A 23,338-nucleotide genomic window follows, 5' to 3' on the forward strand; every position below is an offset into this window, starting at 1 on the left:
ATCTTTTTTTAATATCTTGGGATTAATGATCAGTGGGATGATGAATGAGGTGGTTTCTATGATGAGATCTTTCAAAGATTTTTATTATAGTTTTATTAGGGCATGGGAAAGAGCTTGTTGGAGAAAAGCCTTTGAGATGACATTTTGGTCTACTTAAATTAAAAGTTTTTTTAAAAAATAAACACAATAGGATGTTATTTACTCTGTAGCTTTAATAGCTTATGTAATGGTAAAGATGTGGTTTATTTTGAAATGTTGCTTATCCAACTATTCCTTCTAATATACTCATCAAGTACTATTGATATTTGCACAAATTATTCCCATAACAATTTTATGTAGATGAGAAAGTAGCCATATGAGTTGGTAGTTCCTGATTATTTTCTTGGTTGTCTTAATAAAGTCCTTTATTTTTCCCCAACCTTATTATTTTCCTTTCCTTTTTCAGCAGTAGAGGAGGAAGAGGATTCCTTGACAATTAGTGTCTAAATATTCTCAGAGTTGTATCACCCGTAATGCGGACCTCCTAGGTGTGTTGATTATAATGTGCTTTAGCCTCCTCACACCCCTGTGCTCCTCTCTTTAAGCTGCTTTCCTAATTGTGTTCCCTTCAGGGCTATTTCTCACCTTCTCTGTATGCATATTTATTACTGTGATATTAAGATTCAAAGAGTTTCTTATAAGAATCTTTGTGAATTCATCTGTGTTGTGTTAGATGCCCCTATAAAGAACACCATTGGGAAGCTACATAAATGTCATTAAATATTTTTTGTCAAATTGGCCATTTTTCTAGTACAATTTGACAAAAAATATTTAATTCTTTATTTGATCTTCACAACAACCCTTGAAGTAGATGGGATTGGTATTTCTATCACTATGGGGAAGGAAAGGCTCAAAGTGACCCATGGTTACATGGTTAAAAAGTCTCAGAACTGGGATTCAAAATAAGATAAACTGAAAGGTGAAAAATTTCTGTATCTAGGGGAGACCTAGGTATTTGTTTAGGAGCAAAGAAATAGCCAGGAAACTTAAAGAGACTAAAAAGAGGGATAGGTTGGGGACAACTGTAGAGGAAATCTCCTGGAGGAGATGGTAGTGGAATTGATTGGCTCAGGAAAACAAGTAGAGGGGTTATGGTGCCATGAAGAGGAACCTCTTTGTCAAAGATTTAAGCAAAAGGTGGAGAGAAAAGGGGATGACATGAGTTTTTACTTATAGAATGGGAAATATAGAAAAATAATACTTTTACTATAGAATCCTATAGAATAGAATATAGTGTGATGAATTAAAATTCTTTTTCAGTAGAGTAGGATGAGATTGTCCTTCATTCTCAAAAAGGACCATGACATTAGAAAGTTAATGCCCTGTTGCAAATGATTTGGATTTAAGTGAGGGAGGGCTGAGCAAACATAGGCAGGGGAGGTAAGGGGTGTCTGGCTATAGGAGAGGAGAGAAAGTTTGAAATGGCCATTTGGAGTGAGATAGAGAGTCAGTCCATCAGGGAAGACTAAGAGGATTGTTACATAAAGAAGCAGGTCTAGTTAGAATAGATAAAAATGTAGAGTGGTCCCAGGGGACATGGTTGTGTGACTTCCTCCACTTGTGTTCAACAGAATAAAGAATGGAAGAAGATGATAGTGGGTATCACTCAGTGATTCAAGGTCAGAGCATAGTGTAGAGTTGAGCTATTTATGTGCAGGTAGGTTTGGAATTTTAGAATTCTGAATCATTATGGCAGAAGTTTGGATAAATAACGGCTATGCTCTGTGACTTTTCAAAGATTTGACAATTAAACCCAATTTTCTTTCTTTTCTTTTCTTCTTTTTTTTTTTTGCTGAGGCAATTAGGGTTAAGTGACTTGCCCAGGGTCCCACAGCCAAGAAGTATTAAGTGTCAAATTTGAACTCAGGTTGTCCTCCTGACTTCAGGGCTGGTGCTCTATCCCCCGAGCTGCCCCTAAACCCAATTTTCTCACCCACAGCTTCTACAAATCCTAAACAAGTCATCTCATTTAATGCTTAGAGGATACATGTAGTATCCCCTAGTATGCTCTTAAATGTAGTCATTTAGATTTTAAAATGCTAAACCAATAATAAAGGAATATAAATGATTAAATAGCTTTCAAATAGGGTTATTGCCTTCAGAGCTTTGTGCCTAGGAGAGTTAGCAAGGAAGGATCCTGAGCCTCTTAACAGGGGAAAGGAGAAATCTGTTTGGCTCCCTTACCTTCATGGATAAATGATAGATTGCTACAGAAACATAACACTCCATGCTAGGTGTTTAGGGGTAGCTGTAGTCTTTCTCAAGTGGGTCAAGCCATTTACCCTGCAGTATGATGCTTGGGAAAGCATTCTGAGAAGTGCTATAAATGTCCCCAAATTAGTCTTGGCGTGCTTAAAGAGACATTGTGGAGGCTGGTAGACTTGCAGTCTGACTTTATCTCCCCCCCCCCAAATCAATGCACTTCTGTTCAAAATTGGGCAATTTTTTTCTTTGACCCCCTCTACAACACTCCCAAATGAATGCCAACAGTCTTCCTGTGTAATCCCACAATAGCCACTGTGAGTAGGGAATTTTTTTGCCAAGAGAAAAGATTTCAATTTGTTTGAAGGAGAAGTCATGAAAAGAAGTACAAATAATTTGTGAGATTATTAAAAGCAGCCAATAAACTGCCATGTAATGTTTTGCTCTTAGTGCTTCAACCAGATCACGAGATGCCGTGGTCATAATGGGGAGGAATAAGTGTGAATGTCAACATTTGGGCCATGGTTGCCTATAATATTTCATAATAACTAAGACCCTCCCTTGTGTTCTTTCCCCAAACTATAAACCAGAAGGCACCTGGAAACCCAGATCACAAGAGGGCTAGAAACATTAATTAATTTTATGACGAAGGTTTATAATGGGCTGCAAAAAAAAAAAAAATTCCCTACTGTAATTGGAATATACATTCCCCAGTTTTATCGTATGTCAATGCACATTTCCCTGCACAGCTGCTGGGGAGAGGGAGGGCACCGTTCAACTGCTATTTCTCTGCCATGACAAACACCTATTAAGCAGTCAGCATAAATGCTTCTCATTACAACCTCTGACATCACCCTCAGGGCAAGCGGACACAGAACAGCAATTGCTGAATTGAGTATAAAAATTATCGTTTTATTGTCTATACAACTGAAGGTCTAGCTTGGACTCCTGCTTCAGTCAGCGCTGTATAAAGGAGTGATTCTTCCCTGGAACAAATAAGCACAGTACACCATTGTAATCTAAGAAACAGGCACTATTTATGTATTGGAAAGCCTTGTTCACAACAGTGATAACAGTCTAATGGCCCAGAAACCACTATTTTAGCAGCTGTAGAAAAAGGAGCCATAAATAACAAGATGTTGAACAATGTCAGAGATAGATGATTAGAACACAAATGGAATCTTCCCCATTAACACAGCTGTTCTATCTGTTAGTTTAACAAGCATGATTCATAGGTGGGGACCATATATTTAATGTTTATAAAAGCGTCTTCTCCTCCAAAGCGCTCAAATGCTTCCAGTGTCTCTTGGATCAAGTCTCCAATGTTTACTCTCTTCTGTTGGCTATAGTCAATGCCATCTCCAGAGTTAACTGGTTAATAAAACAAAAAACACAAAGACAGTTATTTTTCTGCAGTTTTCTGAAAAGCATTATATATCTTGCCAGCAATTATCAATAGCTAATATCATTCATTTTTTTTCTCAGCATGGTGATGCTGGGAGACACTCCTTTTTATTTCATATAGCAAACTTAACATATTTTACGAGCTATAAAAATATCTAAAAATGTTGCATTAATTTATTTTTAAAAGCCATCTAACAAAAAGAACTGCACTTCTTAAGTTCCTCTTAGGTGGGAGGTACTACGGTTGGCACTGAGAAAAATAAAAAGATAAGTAAGACAGTTCATGTTTCAAATAGTTTACAATACTTGTGATAAATTCGAGAACTTAATTAGAAATATTTTCCCTTTGCTTCCACATTTATGGCTGTGCCCTAAACGTTGAGGTTGCTGGAAGTGTGACTTCTTGGTAAGAATATTACTACATTTGACATGAGCACCAGTTGTTCAAATATCTTACAGAAATAATAAAAAAAGATTAAGTAGAAAATATTTAATACTTAATGAATTATTACTTACTTAATACTTAAATACTTAAGCCTTGTAGCAAAGTATGTCACTTTAAGATCCTGTTTCCCATTATATTGGCCAAAAGAATCAAAAGAAACCGAGATGAAATGGAAGGGACATTACCAGCACATGACCCATGACAAAGCCGGTCTATAAATGAATCCCTATGGCTATGAACATGAGCCAAACCCCTTTGCAGAAGCAAGAGTGGGTCAAAACTCAAATATCTAAGACATCCCACAAAAGTGAGTTTGGCAGTGTGTTATTTTCATTTCATTTATTTATTTATTTTTATTTATAAAGTTTTGAGTTCCAAACTTTCTCTCTCCCTTCCTTCCTCCCTCTTCCTTGAGATGGCAAGTGATAAGATATAGGTTATACATGTGGCATTAAACAAAACATTTCCATGTTAATCATCTTGTATAAGACAGATAAAAGAAAGAAGTAGTCTAGAGTAGCTAATTTATTCACAGTTCTCCATCCAACAATATTGCTGTTACTGTGCACATCGTTCTCCTGATTTTGTTCACTTTACCATGCATCTGTTGATATAAGTTTTTCCAGGTTTTTCTGAAATCATCCTGCTTGTTATCTCATAGCACGATAATATTCCATTACAATCATTTACCACAGCCCTTTTAGACATTCCCCAACAGATGGGCCCCCTTTTATTTTTAACTCTTAGCCACCACAGAAAGAGCTGTTATGTATTTATACAAATGGATCTTTTCCCCTTTTTTTGGAGTTATAGATTTAGCAGTGATATTGCTGGATCAAAATGTATGGATGGTCCTATTAGCCACACTGATAGGTGTGAGGTGGTATCTCAGAGTTGTTTTTAATTTGCATTTCTCTGATCAATAATTATTTAGAGCATTTTTTCATATGACTATTGGTGACTTTGACTTGTTTGTCTAAAAACTACATATTCACAAATAGTATATTATTTTAGAGAGATTACCTTAGGAAAGAAAATAGTGTTGTAAGAATTAAATTTTAAGGCAGTCATGGGTGGCTGCCTCTCTCCGGTGACTAAATCTCAGATTGGTGTGACATAGCACCAGCACAACTGATAGATGGATGAAAAATTCAGTATATTAAATAATACTTCTTATCTTCAGTATGCCAACCAAAGCATTATGGCTTATCCTTTCAAAGGAATATATATATATATATATATATATATTATAAATATGTATGTAAGTACAAATACATACACACATGACAACAGAAGTCTTTTCATTAGTGTATTATTGCTTTCAGAAGTATATAAAGACTTCGGACTGGTACTGTTTCCAAATCTTGAAAATGAAGTAAACACTCATATTGTGTAAGCCAATAACCATTCTAATATTGGAAAAAGATCTGTTTTTTAAACAAGTAAAAATTAAATTTAATTACATAGGAATTTACTACCCTACCTTTGAATATTATTTTTATACCTACATTTAATGAAGATTGTTTGGAATTTTTGTCTGTTTTGTGGGCTTTCATGGCAAAAACATTTATTATCTTCTGATTATCACCTTCTGATAATAAGCCTTTATGAACTTTTTTGGTTCTTCTTCAGGACCTTTCAGTTGTCTTTTTTGCCACTTTGATTCTATGACCCCCTTATTTGTTTTTTGGGGGGTTTCTTGGCAGAGATGCTGAAGCGGTTTGGCATTTCCTTCTCCAGCTCATTTTACATATAAGGAAATTGAGGTAAATGAAGTGACATAACCAGGATCAATCATACCAACAATTAAGTGCTGAGGTTGGATTTGAACTCAGGAAAAGGAGTACTTTTGGTGTCTTCCTGAGCTCAAATCTGACCTCAGACCCTTACCAGCTATGTGGTAATTCCTTCATTCTGTTTGCCTCAGTTTCCCTCTTTGTAAAATGAGCTGGACTAGGCAATGGCAAACCAGTATCTTTGCCAAGAAAACCCCAAATGGAGTCCTGAAGGATCAAGCAATATTAAAACAATTGAAGAATAAAAAATTCTCTAACCTAGAAAAACAGTAAATGAAAAACTGGTTTTTCTCGGGTTATGAAAAGCCATTGGATGGATGACCCATCGTATTAATCCATCTACTGTGTATTGGATGAGCACTACAGATGGACAAAGAGCTAAAATTGAATAGGAGGATGAAATTGGATAGATTACATTTGGGAAATTACTTAACATTTCCAGTCTAAGCTTCTTGCTGCTTCAATAGAGAGTTTAAAAAAATATTTCATGATGTTATAAGGCTGCGAATTATGGAAGTTCCAAAAACTTAAAATATCAGGTGACCCATAGGGCAATTAAAAGATGCCTAGTGATTGCAACTAAAAGACCTCAAACATATTGCTAATGATAATTTATGCATGTAAAAGTGACTCAAAAGGCTTAATCATGGACTTGTAAGGCTTCAGAAAGAGTGAATTAGGTTAGTGAGCCAGTTAGGTAGTGAAAGTGAAGGATGGGCAGTTTGAACATTTTACTAGTCCCATCCATAAAGATTTTCAAAAGCCAGCATATGAGCTGATTTACCTGTGAAGCAGGTGCATAAAGACACAGGCAAGAATTCCACATCATAAGGCATCAGGGTGTATGGAAGAGAACACTGGATTGTGGGACTGAAGACCTGCCTCCAGATCCCAGCTCCGCTACTTCCCCACAGCGGGGCTGGGAAGAGAATTCACTGTTTTGTCTCACTTTCACTATCTGTACAAAAAGGGATTGGACAAAGTCATCTCCAAGATTCTTTTCTAGCCCCAAAGCCTACACTGTTTTAGGATGAGGCTGTAGAGAGAGTGGAAGGAAATGCCCAGCCCAGTGAGATCATAAATGCATCAACATTAAATCATCACTGGAATCTAAAGCTACAAGGCAGGGATGAAGCAAGGCTTTCAGAATGAGGGTAACTAGCTTGAAAGTGAGTTAGGGTACTAAAGCACAGCCAATAGTTTTGGCTTTTCTGTGTTAAATTGTGGAAGGGAAGAATAACAAATCAAAGGAAAAGGATAAAAAAAGTAAAGGAGGAATAAGAGAAAGGAGAATTGTCTCATTATTTGCATGTATACATGCGCATATCTTTATGTACATGTATGTCTATAAATTTATAAGCATATATTATACCCAAAGTCCCTCTCGTTGATGTCAGCATTAACATAGCTAATGTTAAATCTTGAGGGGAAAAAACCATGAAACACTACAAATAACTTATCTTCGTTAAAGGGGAGACAATTATCACTTCAAATGCAGCTTTCTCTGATCATTTTACTGAGAATCAAGCATAAGAGAAATAGGCAGAGTGCTGGACTTAAATATGTGGAAGAACTTGATTCAAATAAAAATAATATTATTAATAGCTAACATTTGATAGCTCTACTACATACCAGACATTTGCTAAGCACTTTACAAATATTTCATTTGATTCTCACAATGACTCTGGGAAGTAGATGCTTTTATTATCCTCCTTTTACACATAAGTAAACTCAGGAAACGGGGGTTATATGAGTTGCCCAGGGCCATCTGACATTGTTCTTTCTTTCTTGATATATAGATACACACACACACACACACACATATATATATACGTACATACACACATATATATTTATATATACATATATATGTAGGGATTAGGGATAACAATATAGAATGTAATAGTTGCCGAGGATCATCTGATGTTGTTCTTTACACACACATACAAACACAGAGTTTATATATATATATATATATATATATATATGTATAATATATATATTATACATATATATATATATATACACATATGTGTGTGATATATGTGAGGGGGATTGGGGATAATAATATAGTATGTAATAGTAGCTACACTGTACACTGTTGATGCAGGATTCAAGTGAAATAATATAATATGTTTTGCAAATGTTAAAGTGCTATATGTCAATTATTATTATTATTATTATTATTACATGAAAATGGGGGAAATATTGAAAATAGTTGGAATTGTGTCCACAGTAGCATACAAAGTATTCTCCTCTTGGAGCTCATCAATGCAGAAAAGCCTCAAAATGTAGTCTCTGGTGATCATGAGTTCTTCCTGTCACAAACTTATTTAAAGACTTTATTCCTGAAGTATGGATTGAGTTTGACACACTCGGGGCTGGTGCTTACTAAGGTTTTTGATGTTTTCCCAAGTAGATCATGTTGACAAACATTAAACTCCTACAAAGGGCCAGGTCCTGCCCTCAGTTCTAGTAGCATTTCCTGCCCTCAAGAAGCCTACACAGTCTAACTGGTGAGACATCGTACAACCAGTTATCTTCAAGCTAGGTACAGGATTATGTACAGGAAGGAGTTGTAGAGGGAAGGCAGGAGCAGTAAGGGGGATGGGGAAAGGGTTCCTGTGGAGGGTGAGATTTTAGCTGGGACTTGAAGGAAGCCGGGAGGGAGCAGCAAAGAGACAAGTGTCACTTAATGATATGGAAGACGGTGAAATGCTGAAGACTGGGAAAGTGGCAAGGGGCCAGGGTATGAAGGACTTTAAAAACCAACTGGAGGATTTTCCCATTTGATTCTAAAGGAAATAAAAAGTAGTGGGATGGGGGGGGGGGTGAGACATGATCAGACTTGAGCTTTAGGAAGATCAGTTCGACAACTGAATGAAGGTTAAATCGGAAGGAAGAGACTTGAGATGGGGAGATCAAGAAGACCCATTCACCAGATGTTCCCAGTGGCTGAGGGGAGAGGGGATTATATCCTAGAGGTATTAGTAAAGAAGAATTGTGGCTATCAAGGAAGAGAAATAGAGGATACAGGCAGATTACAGTGACTCATTACCTCTTATTGAAACACTAAGAATCTATATTTTTCAGTTATCTGAAAATTCTTGTTTTGCTCAGGTTATTAGTGAGGAAAAAAAGGGAATAGAATAATAATAATTATAACCATGTGTGTTCTGTCTAGTAATGGAAAATTCAAGAACTGGTTGTAAATAAGGTCTGTGGATACTGCCATGGAATGGTCCCCAAATCCCTAGTATTGATACTGGACCTACTGAATCCCATGCCCTTGAAAATAATTCCAGCCACATCGGAACTATTAGCAGTTGTCAAAGAAAGGGGGGCAGGGCTCAAATGCAACATATCCACCAAAAATGAAGCAGCTTCTGTATATTAGGGTATGTGCCCTTAGAAGCTAGGGATCTAAAGGCAAACATGAGCAATAAACAGATTTTTAAAAACTGAATTGAAGGCAAAGACCATAAAAAGGTAACAGCTAACACTTATATGATGCTTTAAAATTTGTGAAGCATTTTACATAGATTATTCCATTTAATGCTCATAATAATCCTCTGAGGTAGATGATATATTCTTTTTACAGATGAAGAAACTGAGGTTGAAAAAGTAAAAGACATTGCCAGGGTCATATGATTATGCAGAATTAGAACTTGGGATTTCTTGAATCCAAATTCAGCATTATATCTTCTGTGTCCTTTAGTAGCCCATTGACTGAGCCCTCACTTTATTTGGGGGAGGCTTTGTTTGCTGGCCCTCCTCCTACACAGTGATAGGTTGGAGGCATTATGCTTTAGGGCATTATAGTTTAAGATCCTGAAAGATTCACTTAGACAAGATGGATCCAATCCCAATCTGTTCACATATGGGGTAATCTATTTGTACCCAGATATAGACATTCCCTAAATCTGTGAGATGATTCAGTACCTATTTTTCACTGGAGGAATTCCACAAGTGAGTGGGATTTTGCCCCAAATAGAAGCCCCTTTGCATGAATCCACACCTTCAATTTCTACCCTTCCTGCAAACTCCAAACATTATTACTAATAACAAGCATTATTAGGCTTTTGCCTGATGCCTTTCATCCACAGATTTCTAGGAGCTTCCTAGCTATTCATTCATTCATTCTCTTCACAGATGAATCATAATTATGTCTCTATAAGCGAGATATGAATAATCCCGCTTTATCTATGACAGACATAGGGTACAGAAACTTCAATTAACGTGGTCCAGAAAATCCAGTAGTAGAATCAGGATTAGCAACCAGAATCTATGGCATTCAGCCATACAAACCATCCCTAGTACATTTAGTTCTACACTAAAATATAAACAGGAAAATGTTCATTTTATTCATGTTTTATGCATACTATGAAAGCATCAATCTCAGTTGTTTGAGTAGTGGGATGAAAAATGGTACAATGTTTTTGTTTTTGATTTAGTTTTTCCTAACAAAGGTTTAACTGCAATCCCAGACCCAAGTTTCAAATAAAATAATTGCAATCCCAGGCAACATTTAAGAAAAGCTTATGCTGTTTCTTAAATTCTTCTGACTTTTTCCACAAAGTCATCAGGGCAGCTTTCTGCCACTTCATAATAAGCAGAAAATCAGTTGCTACCATGTTTTATGGAATTAGGGGTGGGTAGGGGGAGCAGGAAGGGCAGGAGGAAGAGAAAAACAGTTCATTTCCATAGCTGTGGATTATGAGTCACACTAATAGTATTCATATGAATTCTTCATTTGACTTGTACTCTAAATAACTCTCAAAAGGCCCTTCCTAAATAGGTATGTTTTACTTTTCTGCCTCAGAGTGGAAATCTTTCAACTAACTTGTGAGAAGCTAATTGGCTTTAAGTATCCAAAATAGTAGGAGCTTCATAAAATATATGAGCATTACAAAAATCACATAAAAGTTTCCTTTCCCCATTTTGGAGTCAATCAAGAAAAATGACAATTTCCTACACAAATACATATGCACGCATATTTATAGATGGATATATTTTGGAAGAGTTTATTTAAATGAGAATATCAGAAAGGCTGAGAAGAGCTTTGGAATGGCCACAATAGAAATATTATAATTGCACAATCCCATTAGGGAAATGTGCTTCTAGAAGTCGACTTTAAATTAATGAAAAAGCTTTTATTATACTCTTACTATGTACAGAGCACTGAGGAAATAAATAAAATAAAAAAGTAAGACAATCTCTGTTCTCAAGGAACTCACTCTCTAATGAAGGGAGACAATACAAGCAAGATGGGAAGGCCCAACAGTCCCTAGGTCACTTTAAATCCCAGGCAGATAGCAATGCATCTTCTTGAGCTTTATCTGGAATAAAAGGAGGGAGGAACTTGGTGTTTGGGTAGTAGGAGCTTATTTTAGTTGTAAGGAAGTACTGATAATGGAAAGGAGATAGGAACAAGTAAAGAAATAGGATGAGATGACCTGTTAGTAAGGAAAAAACTGGGGGAAGAAGAATTTAAGTCATAATAAAATAAACATGGCAGGATGTGTCTATTTGATATCCATCATATATGTATATATATATATATGTACACACATTTTTTACATAATATATGTATTATGTGCAAGCTTTAGCAATATGCTAAATTATTTTAGCTGCATTCTTCTAGAACCATAGTTACATTATCTCCAGCTAGTATGGATATTCATATATATGAATATCATCTTTTCCTGGCAATAGATTGGGGATACTAGGTAGTATCTCTACCTCTTATGTATAGGTATCCTTATCCTCCTAATTCACACCTTACAAATTTGTAGCACTGATCTTTAAAAATATCTTTTCTTCTGCTCTTCTATACTATCTCTTGTATAGTAAAGACCTCAACTGGGACCACCAGGGGAACAAAATCCACAGTTGTCCAGGTAAGAGAGTTTCACTGCAGGTGGGGAGGTTTGAAGCTGAAAAGTGTACAACTCCCTCTTTTTTTCCCCTGTACCCCTTTCCCCACAATATGAACTTTGATGAACTCAGTCATAATGTGGGTGGGGAAGAATGGGGAGAGACAGAATGTGACATGGTCAGCATTTTCACAGGGTAGCAAGAACCCACAGCACTGACCCTATTGAGGGCTGACAGTAATGATGAAATGAGATGGTCTCCATCCAGTTCCTTGTAGACAACATAATACTCACCAATAAATAGAGCCTTTTGTTGCCATATTAGCTGAAAAGGTCAAGAACTGAAGAGATCACAGAGATTTATTTGGTTGCTAGAAAAAGTTTGAAGTTGGGAAGATTGGTGTGCAGTGGGAAGCTGAACATACCCTGTTTTTGTCACTGCTTACTATCAAGTAGGGAGGACAAGCGGAGATTTGTTTCAATAACAATCTATTCTTTTCTTTTCTAAAAAACAGGCCGTAGGAGTAAGTGAAATATGTCGTTTCTCCCCCCCATCCCCACCTGCTGACAGTGTGTAAGTCTGATGGATGAGTGAACAGAACAGAAACTGCTTATTCAAAATGTGAGTTGGAGTTGGAATATTTTGTGGCTCTGGAATGTCTGTCACTGGAGTGAAAAGAAACAACAACAAAAGACAAAAGGACAGCCACCCACTTCTGCGAGCCGCCAACCAGTGGGGTCGTCGCACATCTTGGTGACAACTGGCAGTCAGAGAGCAGCGAGGTCTCCGCAAGATGAACACACGGCTGCACTGCCTCTTGCTTCCTTTTATTCTTAAGCCCATGTAACCAGAAGGATTAAGTAATTTATCATCCTTTCCTCCCAATAGACTGGGGAGAGTGTGATGTTGGGATCACAGGATCAAATGCTGGCTTTGTTACTTTCTACCTGGGTAACTCCCCGCAAGTTGCATAAGTGCCCTAAGCTCAGGTTCCCTCCTCTGGAAAATGAGGGGTTTGGGGGTAAATGCTGCTAAGATCCCTTTCGGCCTATGTGCATGAGCCTAGGAGAAATCGTCGTGTGTATCTGGAGATGCCAAAGGATGCTGCCAATAATGGTGCAGGGAGTCTGTGGTGTTTAGCAACCTTCAGAAAGAGAGTACACAAGAGAGGTTTCATTTCTGACAAAAGAACTTTGTTTTTGTGGAGGGGATATATGTAAATAGTGCAAAGGGAGAGATACAGTTATAGCCTTTCAGGAATATTTGGGGGCCAAAATGAATAGAAAATGTGAGATACCTTAAAAGAACTCAATTTAGCAATTTATTAAAGCATCTTAGAATTTTCAGACCAGAATCCTTCCTCTGCCCCCATGGCTGCCACATTTTATGGGTGGAATATGTGTATACATTTGTGTTTGTGGGTCCCATTTCCTCATTCACTTAGAGTCACCATCCAGCACTTGGAATCACAGAGAAGGATCTTAAAAATTGCTGCCTTATTTAGTGACTGCAAAAAAATGTACATTTACATGAAAAATCTTTAAATTCTACATTCTTTGTTAATCAGCAGCGACAGGAAACAACCAGCAAAAAAAGATATCATGAAGCTTTTGATTAAATATTCTGTTAACATCCCTGTGGCTCCTAAACCCATGTTCTTTCATGTCTTCTTTGGTCACTGGCTATAACAGGGAAAGGGGAGGGTCAGAACTAGAGTTCAGGTAGGGAGAGAACCTTAGGGGTGGTTAGAACATGGAATTATCAGCCTGGCACAGTGGGCTTTTTAGTTCCTCATATTGATCAAAAAAGATATATAACAAAGTCAATCAATGCACAATTACTTATTGACTTGAAAGCCCTGTGCAAACTGCGTACTGTATTAGGCATTATGGAGAGATGCAAAATAATGAGAAGAAATTGCTCTCAGGAAACTTGAATCTAGTTAAATGGGTTTCATAGCTCTCCTACTTAAAAGTATGATCACCCAGGTCCACTTATGAGAATAAGTATTGGCTATGTTAATTTTGGTCAAGGTTTCTTAACCTGGGGTTTGTGTCACACACACACACACACACACACACACACACACACAGATATAGATATAGATGTAGATATTCCTTTGTAATCCTGTGTATTTTATGCATTTAAAAACATTCTGTGAAGGGTATCATAAACTTCAAAAAACTGCTGGAAGAATCCATGATAAAAATCTGATTTAGAAAATCAAAGTTATTGGTTTCCTTTGTGCCAAAAGGAAACACTGGCAATTCGCCCAATTGGGGAAACCATCTCAACTTCAGATAGATGCATATATTCTCCTAAATTACAGAAAGAAAGCTTTAGTCATTCAAATTAGGCTGTTTCTGAGTCTAAAAAATGGAAAAAGAAAACTAATGAATTTGCCGTGCTTTGAGATTGGCTAAGAAATTGTGATGTTTGTGAATTGTATTTATATACATTATTTTACGTAGAAGAAATATGAAGCAAATAGATGCCTTATTTTTTAATTGCTTGGTCAATATACCTGAAATATGTTCATTTTGATTCAAATAACTGGTATAATTTGTGAAATCTCCATGTGCTTTATATTAATGGCTAAGGAAAAAGTCATCACCATGTCAAGGAAAGAAACCATTCAGATGAATTTTAAAAAACCTCCCTATTGGGTGTGCTGCCAAAAATGGGAGAGCTGGATTAATCAGTAGAAAGCAAGCCCATTTGATTCTCTCTAGGAGCCCTGTGATGTCCATCCTCAATAAGAGAATTTGCCCAAGATCTTGATATGCCCAGAAGACAGGGCATCAAATTATTCCTGGAATAAAAAGATTAGTGGTTTGGGAACCTAGATTAAAAAGGACCTGAGAAAATCAGATGAGAAGAGAAATAACATGCAGATGACTCAGGTGATATTTAGACTATTATTACCAATTTTTTCTTCCCACTAAATATATAGTGCTCATATCCTGAAGCTAAACATTACTCCTCCTTTCTATCATGTAGCTCAAAACTCACTGTACCATAAAGATTATTTCAACTATAGAGTCACCTGCTAAGTACTGCAATGGCCAATCTACACAGTTATTAGGAATTAGCAAACACCCCAAGTGAATAAGATCATGAATAACGCAACAGAGGAACATCTATAACATTATTTGGCAGCCCAGACAGTGAGTCAGACTGATTTCCTCAGCACACCTAGGGCAAAATGTATGTCATAATAAGCAAGGCTTTGAAGCCAGTTGCTACTCATGCCCAGGGGTTTGCACACACGCCCTTCCCAGGTTTAACTTTCCCTGCAAAGGGATGTATGTATGTTATGTAGGATGCATGGTGTGAAGCCCAATAGTTTTATGCATGTGACATGTGAACATGGATCTGAATCAAACACAGCATGAAGCTTTTCTCAGTGACAGAGCATTAATCAATAAGAAGGAAATTGGGGAAGGCACATTTATCATCCCAATTTCCCAAATGAAATCCCTGGCAGATTGAGCATACAGTAAAAACTCCTGTGCTAAGTGCAAATAATTCTGCATGTAGAATATGCTTGCTGAAGTACCACTGAGGAAAAGGGGAAAACTGTCTCCTCTCCCATTTGTTATTTCGGGAATCAAAAAATCATTTCTGGGTTTCTCGAATCCCGAGGTAATAGCATTTCAAACGCTGAAAGCTAAAGTTGTTGGACCTGCCAGGACCTGTAACTACTGACAGAGAGCAGCTTACCTGTGCTGCATTCCTGACTGGATTCTAGCAGTGTCATTCTCTTTTGGCAGGAAAGGTGAGACCAGAGTCCCAGACTCAGGTCTTGGCAGGTAAGAAAAGGTGGAATTTCTTGTCAATGGGACTTTTATGAAAGACTCATTTTTTGGTGACTCCCTCCCCAGCATCTCCATTTACTGATTTGCTTTAGTATAGGCTTCAGGTTTCTCAGATTATGTCCATTTGCAAAATAGAGTTTGTTATTTAACACAAGAATAACAGTTTTGTGAAATGAAGATGTGATGAGCTGAGCTTATAATTTATAGGAGAATTAGAGTACTATTTAACAAAGTTGCTAATGAACTTTAAAATGAATTTTAATTGAGGTTTTTTTAGATGCAAATTCATCTAAAAGAAGGAAAAGGAAAAGAAAGAAAAGAAGAATCAATGATATTTCCTTACTCTAATTATTCTCCAAATATATATATACATTTATGGGTACATTAGTACATATGTCTTTGTTTTTTCTCCCAATAACATATTTGGATCAAAATACATGCATCTCTTTTTCTAGAAAGTCTGCTTTGGGTCCTTATCTATCACAATAAATAAATAAATGATGGAATGATAATCATATTTTAAAATGAAATGTGTTTTCTTTAAATATTAAGGACTGGCTCATTATAGGGAAAAACACAAATTTATATTTAACTTTTATTATTTATATTTATATTACTTATATTAGCTTTATACATAGGTTTCATGGGTTTAGCAGTTGTAAGATACATATTGCTAACTAAGGAAAAAAACCAAACTGTGTTTTCCTATATATATATATATATATTTTTTTTTTTGCTGAGGTAATTGGGGTTAAGTGACTTGCCCAAGGTCACACAGCTAGGAAGTGTTAAGTGTCTGAGACCACATTTGAACTCAGGTCATCCTGATTTCAGGACTGGTGCTCTATCCCCTGCGCCACCTAGCTGTCCCTCTCCCTTAAAAAAACAAAAACAAAAACAAAAAACAAACTCAAATGATATTTTAATGAAAGGAAAATAAATGATAATCTGAGATGGATGGGGATAGAGGAGGAGTAAGGGCAATGATAGTGAAGGAGAAGGTAAAAGTGGAAAAGAAGAAAATGTATAAAAAGAATGTTTTTTTCTTTAAACCAAAGTTGTCTTATCTGGGCCAAAAAAAAAAAAAAAAAAAATTACAACTTCTTTGACCAAATGTAGCCACTGGAGATCTCATAGGAGATCTCATAGATCTCAATTCAATGCCAATTTAACTATTTAAATATTCTTTTATTATTATATACAATGACAATTACTAAATCTTGGCTGTTTTCAGTAGCAGATTAGATATTTTTTTATGCTAAGGGAAAATTGCCATCTTTGCAATATAATGTAATATAAATCACAGCATACCAATCTGTTTAATTTTTTTGACATGCTAAGAGAAAAAAAATGATCTTCCAACGGCTAGCCATAAAAAATTCTTTGCATTTCAACCAATAAGATCACAAAACTATTATTGAATTCCTTGAAACAAGAAAAAAAATCCAAAAAATGTCAAGTACAACTTGAAAACACTAGCAGACTAAGTATTTACACTACAAATTCCACTGGCAAAATAGAAGCAAAACCATGCCAAGAGCTAGATTAATATATGAAAACACACACAGAATAAATTTTTATTAGCTCCATCATCACATGGCATCCAAAGTTCCTTTTTTGCTACTAACTCATTAAGTCTGATATCTATAGATTATCACCAAAGAAATGAAGATAAAGAGAATAATTTTGCTTCTCAGACCCATTCATATTTCCTGTCAGGAAAACCAGGAAGGTCAATTAGTGCCAATTGTGGTTGGTGGTTATTGTGATCTTGGCACCTGTACTGAGAAAATAGGTGGGACCTTAGATTAATTTCACATAAATGTCTGAGTCATTAGGATAATGGATTTATTCAGTATTGACCTGCACTAGATTTATGACTGAGGTGAAAGGTTATCTCATTTGTTTCTTCTCAGCCAACTTGATTGGATAGAATAAATAAACGACATACTGTGTAAATAGAGAAACTATGAGTTCTAAGTCCAGGACTGTCTCATGCTTGTTGATTATCTTGTATCCCGTAGCTATCCTGTAGAAAAAAGTAGTGTTCAAGGTGGGTTTCTCTCTGGGTGGAAGCTGAAAGTATAAGGGTAGGAAGGATTTCCAAGAGCAGGTGTCAAATTCAAATAGAAATGAATCCCTACAGTCACAAATTAACATCATCTGTGTTGTGTTGAATTTTAATTTATTGCGCTAAATATTTTCCAATTAAATTTTTATCTGGTTCTGGCCATACATGGGAGTGTTATGAGTATGTTTGATAACGCTGCAAGGGAATATGTGCAATGGGATGAGGAAGACAACTCTTTGGAGCTCATTCACCAGGATAAAATCTCTCTCTGTAGGAAAGGAAAACAAACCAGGATAGCATTGTGGTGATGCTGCTGCTGCTCCTCCTAGTATTTTATATAAAGCTTTAAAGTTTGTCAAGCCCTTTACATATATTTTCTAATCTGATCCTTACAAGGACCCTATGAGGTAGGTTTTCCTAATAGCCCTCATTTACTCATTTATAAGAAACCTGGGAAGAGAGATAATATCATCAGCCCAGGATCAGTCATAAAGTTAATGAGCTTCTGAGATGGTATTTGAATTCAGGTCTTCCTGACTCCACATTCAGATATTTTTGAAGTATAGTCGATGGTTTATTTTAGTATGAACAATTTATTTGACTATTAATGAGTCAAGAGCTAAAAATAGTATTTACATTTGTTTAATTCTAATACTTAATTTTGTTAATTTAAAATTGATTTGTTATATACATAAGTGACATTCTTATATAATTATAATAAAGCTGTTAAAGTTTTTCACATTTAGACTCATTTCTTACTTAAGTTTTTAAGGTCTTGGCCATTCCTTCCATTTGAGAAACAAAAAAATCTGAAAAATCAGGTGTTCCTTTAGTTCTGTTTAATAAAGGCAGCTTCCAGAAGAACGACAATTGCATACTGTTTTCCTTGGAACATTTTAAAAGACAGCATGACATAGTAGGTAGAGAGCTGGCCTCGGAGCCAGTACAATCTCCGTTCAAGTCCCATCTCTCATATGTACTAGATGTGTGAGCTTGGGCAACTCCCTTAACCTCTCAGTGCTTACCTCAGGAAGCATTTCAGGCCTATACGTTGTAGAGTAGGGGTCCCCTCCTTAGGTAGAGAAAGATTCCTTACATGGAGGTTCCCTGTGCCAACAAAATCACAGTCCTCTTCTCTTGTTCCTCTCCTGCTTTATTTGATAAATAAATCTAATATTTATTTTAAATGATTTCTTTCATGGAAGAATGACAATTGTCAAAAACTCAAAGAACAATTAGAATAAATTATTTGATTAGAAAGAAAATATTGACTGACTTAAGATGTTTCTAGTAATAATGCAGAGCTATTGGAAATAGTTATAGTTACTTTCCAAATTGCTGTTGTAAAAAAAAAAAAAAAAACTTGAAAATTAGCCAGAATGGCAGCTGTTATCACACTTTCCCATTTTTTGACAGCTGGTAACTCAAGTGCATAGAGCTCTGAGCCTAGTCTGCAAGACTTGAATTCAAATCTGGCCTCAGACACTGTAAGTGTGATTCTGAGCATCTCATTTATCCTCTGTTTGCCTCAGTTTCCTGATCTGTAAAATGGGAATAATAATACCTACCCTCACAGCATCGTTGTGAGGATCTAATGAGATATTTGTAAAAAATGCTTAGTCTAGTGTCTGGCATATAGTAAGCCCGACATATGTACCTTTACATACATACATACACACACACACACACACACACACACATTTATTTTCCTCTCTTCCCTAGAGGAAACATTAGGAAAATCAGATATAATTTGTTCTTGGTCAGGACTTTTTTTTTAATTGTAGGATTAAAATGAAAATAAAGACACATTTTTCTATAAATAGTATCAGCAAATTAAAATTATCCATTCTTTGTAAATACTTTCCCCTATATTATGAATTAAGGCTTGAAATCTGCCTGTGTTTGTACTCATGATCAATATCATAACAAAGGAGTGTTACATAATCTTAGATAAAGAGCACACAGACAGAAAACAGAGCCACAGAGTAGGAAAAACCATACAGGGCCTTGATATAATGTTTATACTATTGCAAAATCATAATTAGGTCACTCATCATGCTTAAAGTGCAGAAAAGAGTTGTACCGCTGTGATCACTTGTTTCCACAAATCTTTGGGAACTATCGGAGGTTTTACAAAGTCTCTCCTCCTCTGGGTGAGTTCTGTAATGCACTGATACTAACAAAATGAGAGTAGATTTTTCAAGCAGTTGGCTCAGATCATTATAGAATGGAAAGTTCCCTCTTCAAAAAGAACCCAGTTGATGCCAAAATAATATATGTAATAAATAAATTAAAGCAATACAGAGTACAATTTTTGGTTAATTTAGTTAAAGTACTTTACACTTATTTTCTCATTTGAAACAAAGATAGTGGTTATCTTTAAAAATATGTCCTGTCCTGTAATTTGAGCCTATCACTTCTCTTTCAGTGGGTTGCAAACAGGAATCAATGGGTCATCATTTGTTCAGAACTTTAGACCATCTCATCCCTAGGCTATTGCAATAAGTTGTCTCTCCCAACTCCAGAGGGGAGTTGTCAAATTAATTTTCTAAATCATGAATCTGACCACATCAATAATTTCCATAGGCTCCCCATTACTTTCTGGATCAAATATGAAAACTTCCATTTGGCATTTGAAGCCCTTCACAAGCTACTCTATTATTATCTTTCTAGTTTGTTATTCAGTTGTATCTTACTCTTGATGACACCTTGGTCACACACTAAGACGTGTCTATCTTCCTCTATCTCTGCATATATTTGTTGTTTCCATGATGTTATCTATTTATCTTATCCTCTGCCATCTCCTTTTCCTTTGGCCTGTAATCTTTCCCCAACATCAGGACCTTTTTCAAACGGCCCCATCTTCTCACTATGTGGTCACAATATTTATGCTTCAATTTCAGTCTTTGACCATCCAGTGAATAGACTGAATTAATTTCTTTAAATATTGATTGGTTTGATCTCCATGCTGTCCAATGGACTCTCTAAAGTTTTTTCCAGTCACAAGTTGAGAAAGCAGTGACTTTGCTGTATATACCTTTCCTTACAATACAACTCTCACAGTCATTTATGGCTCCTGGAAAAATCCATAGCTTTGGCTATATGGTCTAAAAGCTAACAAGGATGCTGTCTACATTTGCAAAGCTTTCCTTCCAAGGAGCAAGAGTCTTTTAATTTCATGGCTACAATTTCCATCTGCAGTAATCTTTGGGCCCAAGAATATAAAATCTGACAGTACTTAGGCTTCTCTCTCTATTTGCCAGCGGGTGTTATGACCAGTTGGCAAGATCTTAGTTTTTTTGAATGTTAAGCTTTAAGCCAGCTTTGACACTCTCCTCTTTCACCTTCATCAAAAAAGCTTCTTAATTCCTCTTTACTTTCAGAATGGTATCATCTGCATATCTGAGAATTTTGATATTTCCCCCTTGAACTTTAATTCTGGCTTTTGACTCCTCCAACCTGGAATTTCACATGATGTATTTTGTATATAAGTTAAATAAAAAAGGTGACAATATACAGCCTTGTCTTATTCCTTTTCCAATCTTAAGCCAATCAGTTGTTCCATGTTTTGTTCTAACCATTACTTTTTGGCCCACATACAATTTCGACAGCAGAAAAGTAAGACGATATGGCACTCCCATCTCTCTGAACAACTTGCCACACTTTGTTGGGATCCACACAGGCCAAGACTTTATAGCACAGTCAGTGAAACAGAAGCAGATTTTTGGGGGGATATTCTCTTCTCCATTATCTAGTGAATGTTGGCAATTTGGTCTCTAGTTCTTCTGCCTCTGAAAACCAGTCTGCTGTTCTGGTAATTCTCAGTTCACATATTGCTAAAGATTGCTGTATCATCTTTCTGGCATGTGAAATAAATACAATTATTCAGTAATTTGAACATTTCTTGGTACATTGTTCTTCTTTAGGGCTTGAATATAAACTAATTTTTTTTAATCCAGTAGCCTCCGTTGTGTTTTCCAAATAGGATTTTAACAAGCTCAGCTAGAATTGCATTATCTTCACCAGTTTAGTTTTATAGTTAGCAATAGTCCTCTTCTTCTCTTGCCCTCCTCCCTGCAATGATCCAGTAGCTATTTGTCTTGATATTCTTATCTTCTTACTCTTGGCATTTACATTGACTGGCTCTCAGGCCTGGAATTCTCTTCTTCCTCATCTTCATCTTTTGGTTTCCCTGGTTTAAGTCTAGCTAAAATCCTACACAGCACTGGAAGCCTTTTCCTGTCTTCCTTATGGCTATTTCCTTCAATCTGTTGATTTCTCTCTCTCTCTCTCTCTCTCTCTCTCTCTCTCTCTCTCTCTATATATATATATATATATATATATATGTATATGTATATATATACATAAATTTATTTAGTTATACAGATATATAGATAAAATTTATTTATTTATACAGATATATAGATAGATATACATATATAGATATAAGCCTATATCTATGTATATATCTTGTTTGAAAATGTTTTTTTTGAATGTTTTTCCATTTGACTATGAACTCCTTGAAAACAGGGACTGCTTTTTGCCTTTCTTTGTATTCTCAGTGCTTTGCACAGTGCCTGACATATAGTAGGGATCTAATAAATTTTTGCTGATTTGACTAACAGCCTTGTGCTGTGGGTATTAGAGCTATTATAATGTATTTCTAGTCTATAGCTGAGGCAATTGAAGCTTAGAAAGATTGTGACTTTCCCATGCTGGTTTTTGAACCCAAGTGTGCATGACTTCAAATCCATTAGTTCTAAAAAAACATATGGATTTTACTAATGATCCTTTTTATATAAGTCAAGTAAACTCTGAATTCCAAGTTCCTGATAAAACCAGGAGAGGACAATGAGATGCATCCCAGTCTGTGTGAGTTGTGAATAAAATGGGGACATTTTTAAATTTCCATAAAGCTCCAAACTGTTCTTTCAGCACAAGAAAGAAAAGGTTCTAGTTGAGCATGTCCCTCAGTGAAATGAAGTGACTTTTGACACCGCCAAATCAAACATGTTTTTCAAAGCTAAATGTTGCCCTCTGTAAGCAGAACCTCATGGCATGTTTTTAAAATCCCTCCGGTTTAACTTGCCTACCCTTTTCCTGTCCTTTTCCCTGTGACATGCCTTTAAGAAGACCTTGGAGGCTTTACTGCTATATGTGGCCAACATAGGCTAGATGTAAGAATGATAGAGTACCTGAAAATATGAGTCTACTAAAGCTGCCTGTTATTATCCTGGGATCAAGTCTGTTGGAATGAATGACAGGTATGGGTGAGAGAAGGTTTATTGTCACTTAACCTTCACTGGATTCAGGAGAAAGACAGAGCCTATAGAATATTATGGGGTCATTTTTATAAATCTTCTAATTAGGGAAGCATATTCACCCATGAACCTCAAAGATGAGTAGCAATCTTTTTGCTTCCCAAAACATGGCTTTGTGTAAGACAATCTGTCTTTAGCTAGCTTTACTAGGAAAATGCATGCTTAGTGTTTTGGATAGTAGAAGTCCCTCCTTCTCCATATTTCTTCTTGGTAATCTAGATTTAAATAATGAATGCTACTACCTAATAGTCTGTACCATACACTTCCTGGGTGGCTAATCTAAAATACTTGAAAATTGAACTAATATAGATTGCAGTGTTTTGTAATTTTAGTATCTATAACCTTGTATACACATGACACTTAGT

At 36.1% G+C, this 23,338-nt stretch overlaps 1 protein-coding gene across 2 annotated transcripts in view; it reads right to left on the reverse strand.

Annotated features, from left to right (window-relative positions):
- Positions 1-3,132: 3,132 nt before the first annotated feature.
- Positions 3,133-23,338, reverse strand: part of PACRG (parkin coregulated) — a 610,713-nt gene continuing 590,507 nt past the window's right edge. For both annotated transcript variants that reach the window (XM_012549456.3, XM_031968391.1), the window contains one exon: positions 3,133-3,612. In XM_012549456.3, the coding sequence (XP_012404910.1) occupies positions 3,452-3,612 (161 nt within the window). In that variant the 3' untranslated portion in view covers positions 3,133-3,451. The remainder of the gene's footprint in view (positions 3,613-23,338) is intronic.

The sequence above is a fragment of the Sarcophilus harrisii genome, chromosome 4 (assembly GCF_902635505.1).
Source record: "Sarcophilus harrisii chromosome 4, mSarHar1.11, whole genome shotgun sequence".
Classification (NCBI taxonomy): Eukaryota; Metazoa; Chordata; class Mammalia; order Dasyuromorphia; family Dasyuridae; genus Sarcophilus; species Sarcophilus harrisii.